The sequence below is a fragment of the Oryctolagus cuniculus genome, chromosome 11 (genome assembly GCF_964237555.1).
Source record: "Oryctolagus cuniculus chromosome 11, mOryCun1.1, whole genome shotgun sequence".
Lineage (NCBI taxonomy): Eukaryota > Metazoa > Chordata > Mammalia > Lagomorpha > Leporidae > Oryctolagus > Oryctolagus cuniculus.
Window position 1 is genome coordinate 35,238,109 of NC_091442.1, and position 10,729 is coordinate 35,248,837.

Sequence of the window (10,729 nt, forward strand, 5' to 3'; positions counted from 1 at the left end):
AAATTCAAAGTCAGAAACACTTCTCATTCAAACATCTTAGATAAAGGATATTCTGCCTTTACACCAGGACTCACTAGTGGCCAGAGTAGTTACTTGTGTAATTACCTGTTCCTGGGCCACTATTGACCAACCAATAGCTGCCATTTAAGTGATGTGTCACTGCACTGAAGTGTAAGGCATGGAAATGTACCTAGAACCTGACCATTGTCAAGTGTATTCCTGCTTCTGTCTGCTTCCAGGGAAACTGAACCAAGGGTTCTCCAGCCAATGGCTGCATATCAGAGTCTTCTGAGGAAATGTTTTAAAATATTCACACAATTTGTGCAATGCACACCAACTGAATCCGACTCTCTTGAAATAGGATACCAACATCTTTGCTTTTTAAACTTCTCAGATGGTTGCAATCAGAGCCAAGAACCATCAAACTGGAAGCAGATAAAGGGTCTCCAAAAAGTTCATGAAATTTTCATATTATGAAAAAACTATGCATAGGTTTCAAAAAAGTGACACCAAAAATCCATTTTTCCACATTTTTAAATGATTTATTTCTTTGAAAGGCAGAGAGAGAGAGAGAGAGAGAGAGAGTTTCCATCAGCTAGTTCACTCCCCAAATACCCACAGCAACTGGAGCTGGCCTAGTTCACAGGCAAGAGCCAGGAACTCAATCCAAGTCTCGCACATAGGTGGTAGGGGCCCAAGTACTTAGGCCATCCTCTACCTGCTTTGCAGCACATCATGAGAGAGATGGATTGGAAGCAAAGCAGCCAGGACTCAAGCTGGTGCTCCGACACAGAATGCTGGCATCACAAACAGCTTAACCTTCTGTGCCACAGCACCTATCCCTTGACAAAATTTTTAAGTACCTTTATGTACTGAGAAAAATTCTAGAATAAGCCTTTGCCATTTGCAATCAAGTACCTTAACTTTCAAGTTAGATTGTGAAAAAATAGCAAGATAGTAAAGTGCTATGTGAGCCAGCTCCTTCTTCCCCACTCTCACCTGATTCAAACTAAAACAATAATCTTTTATCACAGTTTTCTACTTTGAAATTACTCATTCATATATACTACTTTAAAAAATCATAGCATTAAAATGTGAATGAATAAAATTAATCTTGAATAAGTAAGTCCCTTTGGAGTTCTTAGAAGCAAGCAGGATTAATGGGGCAGACTGTCATTATCATTATTACTCTTCCTGTTGATGTTGGTCCCAAATGGAAAAAGAGAAGAGTAGAAAGGTTTTCTGACTCAACACACTAAACATTTTCTTTCATTCTCAATTTGAATCTTGAAGACTTTGGTTGACATTACAGAAAGAAAAATATAGTTTCTATCTAGTTCAACCTTCGTTTGATGACCTGTAGTACTTCCAACTAATATGATTTTATCCTTAAAAAATAAAAATTTTGGTAAACATGAAGGTGAGAAAGATATGCTGGTAGAAGTGAGAAAAGTAGATAAACCAATCTATTTAAATATACTTTCTTTAAAAATAGAAATTCAGGGGTTCAAAATGCAATTTTTAAAATTACTTCTTTTCCAGTCCAAATGCTGCATTTATTTAGCAAGTTGGCTATACAGAAAGGAAGCAATTATGAAGTTTCTTTTTATGTTCAAAGTTCTGGCTCAATTTACACCAAAAAAAATTCTAAGCTGCTATTCCAGGAAAGCATTTGCCAAACGATGTTCCTCCAGGAACCTCCCTAAATACATACAAACATACACACATATCCTTTTCCTCCTATATGTCCCCCTCCTTTTCCCTAAAAATGAAGCATAAAATTACTTTCTTATGTATGAAAGCTAAACTGTGTTCTTGCTTTGAATAGAGAATAAAGACAGATAAAATAGATGCCTGAAGTTCTACAGACATTCCCTAAGCTTTGTGTCCTGGTTATTCAAGATTTTTCTCACCCTCTCTCTTCTAAAAAATATTACTTGGCTGCCAGGGTAACAAATGATGCACGAGAAAATGAAATGGATGAAAACCTGGAGCAGGTGAGCGGTATCATTGGGAACCTGCGTCACATGGCCCTGGACATGGGCAATGAGATCGATACGCAGAATCGCCAGATTGACAGGATCATGGAGAAGGTGAGCACGTGGCAGTCAGCAGGTGGCTACTGTTGGTCACTACCAAAATAACCAATAGGAAGCATGAAGGGCACAACAGGACCCTCAAACCATGGCATTCCATTCAGGTCTATTGATACTTGGAAATTTCCCCTGTAATTTTCCTAAATGAAAACCCAGGATTCAGCAACAGAACTGGAGTGAAGACAAACAGGTAGAATTTAACCTACTGGCTATTTGTCACAGGCTCCTATATGCCAGGTATTGTACTAGGCGTGGTAAGACATATGAAAATGAGGAAAACACCATTCTTACCCTATGGGAGACAACTAACCATCATATGAATTTATCACCACCAAGACAATCTACAGATAAAATGCTGAAAGGGTTAAATAAGGAAAGATTTCAAGGAGCATGGATTGGAAAAAATCTCAAGAGAAAAGGTGAATTTGAGTAGAGTCTTAAACAATGGAATTTTCAACTGGAGATGGCAAAGCAATTCAATCAGGAAATGAGAGAAAGAACAGTTGGTTTAACAGGCGATGTGTATGTGCTTTGTTGTTAGAAATGCCAAAACATGAATCATAGTTCAAGACCTGGTTTGCATTTCCAGTCCAACAGTTCACATCCTCAAATATCAAAACAGGAAAATTACCACTTGATGAAACTGAGTTCACACACGGACACTAGGCTTAGCTTTAAGACCATCAGTGTCAACAAGAGCCATAAAGAAGAATGGAGAAAGTAGAATGGGAAGAGATGGGGCTGGGGGCTTAAAATTAGAACAGAACAGAAAGAAAAGTCTATGAAGAGACTTAGGGCACCAAAATCTAATATTCTATACCATACAAATCTGACATAATTTCTACTTCCTTGTAGTAATTATGTATCTATAATCTTGTTTTGGCTTCTCTTATGTTGTGTGTTTATTGCCTGGGAGATATTGACGTTCTTATTCTGAGACACTGAATTTCTTGATAATGCTTGGTTCCACTTCAGTAGACACAGGAGGATAGTTTGGAGACTTTTGAATCATAAGGCTACATAGCAGTTTCATGGTACCAGAGCAGCCTGCAGTGACTTGAAAGTGGAAGGAGCAGTCATGAAGGGAACACTTTCCTTATCATGTTATATGTGCTCCATATTAAAAATATCTGATTGCATAATATCTTGCCTTATCAATATTGAGTTACCAAAATGTCAGTGTTAGTTGGCAAAATACTTGTTCTTTGCTTGCTTTTGCAAGTTATGACATACTTATTATTGCTGAAGCCTTTGATATGACAAAAGTGTTTGAAGTCAATGGATTTTAGAACTTGAGAGTTTCAAAATGAATTTGTATTCCTTAAATAAAAGGTTTCTGGAGGGAGAAAAATGCACCACAGCCAGCACAAGATGACCTAAGCCGTTATGGCCCAGAAAAATGAACTGAAAAATAATTACTGAACTATACTGCAATGTGAAAATGATTTGAGAAAACAGGAAGTATTCATTTTCTATTAATGGAGCCAATTTACTTGCAGATGCAAGCAGTAAAGCATCAAAGTCAGTTAGAGTTACATAAAGAGAGGTTTTACTAATAGAGGGGTCAAACTCTTATTGACAGGGTTGGACTTTAAGCCAGAAAATGTGTTCTTGGAAAGGCAAGAGATATCTTGATTTAGCTACTTTGTATTTCTAGATCTAAAAGTAAGAGAATAATTCAAACCTAGGGCTCTCCAGTGGTCATCCTGGCTTTCTCTTAGGGTAAAGAATATAGCGTATGTTGGATATGCCAGTGAGTTCAGGGTTCTCTAGATAGAAATATGAAAACTGTGTAGTTAGCTTCCATAAATAAAGCCCCTAATATACAAATAGGATGAACACAGATGCATTCTCCAAACACCAAGAAGATATCTAAAGGAGATTCTTGGAATTTTTCCCACAAGGTTCTCCTTTTATATAATTAAATGAATATGTGGTACTCTTCTGTCATATACTGTAAGCTAGAGTTTTATTATGCTTCAGAAAGAATTTAGGTAGGAATCATATATACTTATTGAACATAAGTCTGTCCCAGATCTGGCCATTACCTTTGAAGATATCCAAAGAGTAACCTTGTGCTCTCTATCAAATATTCTTTTGTAAGGTTTATAGGTATATTCTTATGGAAGAGATTACAAAAAATTTACCTTCAAAAATGCCATTTGTTCTAAAATGGATTATTTTTTTCTCATCTGAGCTTTTCTGAGTTCAGTCTGGAAATAGCATAATTCAATCCACAGAAACATTTCACGTTGGTCTGAGCCTGCAATTTTCCTTGGTGCTGTAGTGTCATTATTTCAGCTATGATTTGTAGTTGGAGAGGGAGGATTTAAGAGTCAAGTAAAATTGGAGGGATAATCCATTTTTCAAATGAGGAATCTAAGGCCAAATATTTGAGTCTATAGTTTAAAATAATCAAGGAGAATCAATGTTCTGTCATAGGAAGTAAATACTTGTTTTGAAAGCCAACTCTTGATTATCCGAACAGATGGCAGAGAACCATGGCCAGATAATTCAGGGTTATGAAATATGTTTAACCTTAAAATTTTCTATTTGAATTTAGATAACTAATGTCTTTGTAATTCATAATGCAAATTAAATAGGAAGACCTAACTTTATGGAGACTGGAAAGCACCAGGCATGGTAGTAGATGCAAAGTCAGTAATTTTAGAGTCGTATTAATTCTGGTTGACAGAACAGTTTGATTTCCCCTACTGCCTAGGAGCTTTATTTTCCTCTTTTCCCCTTCCCAGGCTGTAGAGTGGAAGACAACATTACCAGTCAGCACAGGGCCAAGCAATAGCTTAAATAGAACCATTTACTTCACCTCGACTTGCAATCTCATCTACTCATCTTTCTCAGTGGTGATGTGGATAACTAGTTTTCAGGTTTCCAGGGTTAAGCCTGATAGAAGCCCTGGATTTCATTTCATATACAGCAAAACGCAACCCAAGCAGTGAAGAGATTAATCAAGGAACTGATGTGACCAAGGTACAGAAGTATGGTACACTTGGCCATGTTAAAAACAAGCTTGTGATCAAATATTAAAATGAGTCTTCAGAAACAGGGCTTATAAACTAATGAGGTACCCAAAAGCAAGCCATGTTTTCACCCAGTAAATGATAACTGCAGTATAAGAAAAATTGAGCAGTTAGTTTTTCAAAATATTATTCTAAGTATATCATCTATGGAAACTTAGAAAATCCACATGCACACTTCAGCAGCAGAGTAATTAACCATGTGAACTTTGACCCCAGGCAGCATGCATCCTGACCCTGGTTTCCCCATTCACTAGCCCTGACTTCAGACAAATAGCCTAGCTGGCTTCCTCACTTGGAAAATGGAGCTAATAGTCATACTCACCTCATAGTTGTTATTGTCGATGTTGAAGAAGTAGAATGTAACAGATGCTCTTGCTTATAATCAGTGTTTTTATGGCTTCTAGTTTGTAGACAAGAAACCTGAGGCCATGAAATATTATTTTCTCAATGTGACATTGCTAGTAAGTTAGCCACGATTTGAATCGAACTGTACAAATAGTGGCAATTGAACTCAGTTCAACAAGTGTGAATGTCTATAGTCATCACTGAGGCTCATTCCAAGTCATCACTGAGGGTCATTCCAAGACAGATAAGTGTGTATACATATCACCCTCAAAACAATGCTCTCTGGTTGGGAAAACTGTCAAAAACTAAAGTAAAGCTTCTGTGGTCTTGTCCAAGCGGAGCTATAGTGATCATCATAAAAATACAAAGAAATGGATAGTCAAATCTGACCAAGGAAATTTCATGATAATTTCACCCAAAATGAAGCACTTGAACTGTACTCAAAAGGATGAATAGAATTTTAAAGGGTTCCTGAGTTCTGTTTTCTTTCCCCTTCTTTCCAGGCTGATTCCAACAAAACCAGAATTGATGAGGCCAACCAACGTGCAACAAAGATGCTGGGAAGTGGTTAAACGTGCCTGCCTCTGTTCTCTCTCGAATGCTGTTGGGCAAGATAGCTCCTTCATGCTTTTCTCATGGTATTACCTAATAGGTCTGCACACAAACACACATCAATCCACCCTCATTGTGAATGTTGTCTTGTGTTGTCTGTCAGCTTTCCAACAATACTATGTGTCTTTCGTTCTCTGGGTCTCTTTCTTTCCAAAGGTTGTATATAGTGTTCATTTGGTGGCTTTAACGCCCTACATTAGAAGTCTTGGGTTTCATTTTTCCTTTTCTCTCCTCAGTGGTGTTTGCTGAATGACAACAATTTAGGAATGCTCAATGTGCTGTTGATTCTTTCAATACACAGTATTGTTCTTGTAAAACTGTGACATTCCACAGAGCTACTGCCACGGTCCTTTCATTGGGTGTCAGGCTCTGAATCTCTCAAAATGTGCTCTGTTGGGTTCCTCATGGCTGTTATCTGTCTTTATGATTTCATGACTAGACAATGTGGAATTACATAACAGACATTGCACTAAAAGTGATGTGATTTATGCATTTATGCATGAGAACTAAATAGATTTTTAGATTCCTACTTAAGCAAAAACTTTCCATGACAGTAGCATACTGATGAGAAAACACACAACAACAACAGCAACAACAAAACAACAACAAAGCATGCTCAGTACTGAGACACTGTCAAGATTAAGTTATACCAGCAAAACTGCAGTAGTGTCATTTTCTTTCTGGCAACATATAGACTTATTAACCATAATCATCCTTTTTTAAAAAATATAGTTTTAAAAAAAGATGGATTTGACACATCACCATTTAATTATTTCCAGTAAAATGTGTGTTTGGCTGAAACTATGTGACATGGATGCACTGTAAGGTTTGTTTGCTGCTTTTGAAGACTATGTTTTGGAGAAAGCAATCTTGCTGTGAAACAGTGTGGAAATGTAAATTTTCTAAGGTTGACTTTAATTAATCTCCATTTCCCCTGTGATTTGTTAACAGTACAATTCTTTGTTGCTTAATCTAGAGCTATGCACACCAAATTGCTGAGATGTTAAGTAGCTGATAAAGAAACCTTTAAAAAATAATATAAATGAATGAAATATAGATAAACTGTGAGATAAATATCCTTACAGCATGTAATATTAAATTCCTCCTGTCTTCTCTGTTGGTTTGTGAAGTGATTGACATTTTGTAGCTAGTTTAAAAATTATTAAAAACTATGGACTCCAGGTATCTGTTTTATTTTCTTCATGGACCCGTCTTAAATTTGCACTTACACAAGAAGAGAAAACCTGGCTACTCTGTCCCACTTCTCATAGGAAACTAGTTCTGTGTGCTGAGAATATCATGTGGAAAAACCAAAGATGTCCCTTTTAATCCCAGTGGCAACTGATGACTTGGCTTGATTTTCGTAACTTCAGAAATAGTGTGTGTGAATTCAGTATTGGCTGTGGTAGAAAAAGTAATTTTTCAGCAGACATGGAAAAAAAAACCCCATGGGTGGTGTTGCTCCCCCTCTTCGTGGAGGAACGACACTAAACCCTGCCTAGGCTTCATATCCGAGTCACGGCACCATTATGTCGCTCCCCCTCTTCGTGGAGGAACGACACAGGACCCTGCGCTGTTCTTTCGTCTGCTCGGCCCTCCCCGGGTTTGCTGCTGGTTCTTCCCGGGTTGGCTACTGTCCCTTCCACCTCCGTGGAAGGGCGGTTCCCCCTGGCCACATTCCCCACTTCCGCAGGGGAGCGGCACACCGCCGGCCGGCTCTCTCAGGGGCTGCACAGGTGTTCCCCTTAGATGTTCCTGGTGCATGCCGTCTCTCTCCTCCTTTATAGTCCTCCTCTGCCAATCCTAACTCGGCTGCCCACACGCCGAGTACGCTGCTCTCCTCCAATCAGGAGCAAGTCCTACAGTTTATTGGCTGAACTGGAGGCAGCTGCATAGAAGCTGTTTTCTCCTCTCCCAGCGCCATATTGTGGGAGAGCAGATGCATAGAATAAGTCTTAATTCCAGTAACTCAGTCCAGTCCAGGTTGCTCCCCACAGGTGGACATTTAGCCTAGCAGTTAGAAGGCTGGATAAGACACCTGCATTCCAGATCAGAGTACCTGGATTCAACTCCCATTTCTAGCCCTGTGCTAATGCAGATCCTCCATTATAGGTATTTCTCTATCTCTGCCTTTCAAATAAATAATAAAAACACATAAAATTATCCTATTTACCTTGGTTGGCTGACATATAATTTTGCCCATGGAAGCATCTCTAAAGGTTTGATGAGAACAGATAAGAAATAAAAGCAGTGATGGCAAACTTAGCATTTTCAATAAATGTCTCCAGTTCTTGAACCCCTTCCCAAGCTTCAGAACAGATTCTATAGGTGCATAGATGCTAAAGGAAGTTATTCTCAGGTGCAACAGTGACAACATATTTCCTCCTTAAAATTAAGGTAGCAAAAAAGATGCGAGATGACTGAGAAAGTGAGTATGTACTATATATGTCAAAACTACTAGGGACTCAATATATGAGCCACATTAGAAAATTCTCTTCCAAACTCCATCTGTAGTCTGCCAAATGAATTAGTGTCTTTCTGCATTGTTTTAGCAATTAAAACGTCACAGTGGATATATGAAGAGTAAGATACAGGCATTTGCTATAAGGCCTATCACATAATTCATTCTAAAATATATTCATTTTCCTTTGATGATTGCATTTGCCTACCTCAGCCATTAGGCAGTCATCTCCTTTGGGCTAAAGGAAGGAATACTCCCCAGAGAAGAATTAGCTCAGGGTAATGTGCAAGGCAGGACACTATAAAGGTTAAATCTTCTACCTCTGTCACACACAGCACTTGCAAAAGGATCCTTTGATAAAAAACTGTCAGGTGAAGAGTGGTCCCCGGTTCTGTCTGCCTCTCTACTTATGGTTTCCCAGGTCCTTCTAGATCTTCCCCCCAGCACCTTCTTTGACCAACTTTTTCCAAATTCTGAGTTACAATTTGTCAGTGAAATGATGACTGGACTGGACATTAAGAAAAGAGGAAGGCAGTTCATATTCTATGCCCAGCAAGGACCTGCCAGGCACAGTGTTAAAGGCCTCACTTAGTGAAATCATTAAGCTCTCTTAAAAATGCAGCAAACTTGAGAAAATTGGCATTTTAGCACCCCTTTGCAGATGAAGACATTAATAGTTTATTTGAACAAGATCCCTCAGTGAATAAGTGAAGCAGGCATGATTTAAATCAGATGTGCCTGATTCCAAATTATTAAGAGGCCTGGAAGATACATCCCAGGGCTGTACCTCTCTCAGTTCAGCCAGCCAGGAAACTCCAGGGGACAGCTGGTTCCATGAGGAACAGCAAAGAGAGATGTCCTGGCCTTCTCAGTAAAAGGTCTTGGGAAACCCATTTGTCCATTTGAAAATTTAAGAAATATTTATTGTGGCTGGCGCCGCGGCTCAACAGGCTAATCCTCTGCCTTGTGGCGCCGGCACACCGGGTTCTAGTCCCGGTCGGGGCACCGGATTCTGTCCCGGTTGCCCCTCTTCCAGGCCAGCTCTCTGCTGTGGCCAGGGAGTGCAGTAGAGGATGGCCCAAGTGCTTGGGCCCTGCACCTGCATGGGAGATCAGGATAAGTACCTGTCAGCGTGGTGTGCTGGCCGGCCGCAGCACGCCGGCCGCGGCGGCCATTGGAGGGTGAACCAACAGCAAAGGAAGACCTTTCTCTCTGTCTCTCTCTCTTACTGTCCACTCTGGCTGTCAAAAAAAAAAAAAAAAAAAAAGAGAAAAAGAAAGAAGGAAAGAAATATTTATTGAGCTTCTATTATTTGCCAGATCCTGATCTAAATATTTTAATATAGCAGTAAAGAAAACAAGCAACAACAACAACAAAAAAAAAAAAACAGGTAAAATTTCCTTCATAAATTGGACTTGCACTCAAGATAGGGATAGATAAATAAATGAAGAAAATATATAAGTATCAGATGGTAGGTTTCATAGGGAAATGCAAAGCAGTGAAGGGGCTAGGAAGTGGAGAAGATGGAAGAGAGGGTGTTATTTTAAAATAAAATGATCAAAGAAGACTTCATCAATAATGTAAAGTTCAATCAGGAAATTGTTCATGGACTAGCGTAACTAAAATGTTATTGTTAAAGTGAATCCACCTTGGAACGATGAAGTAAACACACAAACTACTGGTAGCTTATTATTTAGTAATACAGGGGTTCCTCTTTTGCAACTCCATCAACACAGGCTTTAGTTAACCCCTATGTCGTCCAAGAGATACTTGCAAAATCCTTGTCCCAATTAGCAAGTAAGCAAGTTCATAGACTGAAACAAATAGCGTGTAATGGATAAATGTGAAATCAATCTCATTATAAGTATAGAATGTATTGGTCTCATAGTCTAAATTTTAGATCTTTACACATTCATCAACTTGTTAATTTACCTTCAAACAGATTAGCTGTCTACTTGAGGTTCCCCATGTAACTTTTGGAAACACAAATTCTTCTCCTAGAATGTAGGAAGCTTTGGAGAACAAAGAAACTAAGGAAAATCTAACCATAACAAAGCATTTAACTGTGGCACCACAGCTATCTTCTGGATGTGTTACCTAAGGGTCCCATGGGATCGGTCCCAGGCAGGGTGCCACCAGCAGATGTTCACCTACAGGACATAATCCATGACTCC

General features: G+C 39.0%; 1 protein-coding gene across 2 annotated transcripts in view; it reads left to right on the forward strand.

The window, feature by feature from the left end:
* SNAP25 (synaptosome associated protein 25) overlaps window positions 1-7,275 on the forward strand; it is a 94,739-nt gene extending 87,464 nt beyond the window's left edge. For both annotated transcript variants that reach the window (XM_002710974.4, XM_002710973.5), the window contains exons 7-8: window positions 1,949-2,093; window positions 5,986-7,275. In XM_002710974.4, coding sequence (XP_002711020.1) covers window positions 1,949-2,093; window positions 5,986-6,054 — 214 coding nt within the window. In that variant the 3' untranslated portion in view covers window positions 6,055-7,275. The remainder of the gene's footprint in view (window positions 1-1,948; window positions 2,094-5,985) is intronic.
* Window positions 7,276-10,729: the final 3,454 nt, after the last annotated feature.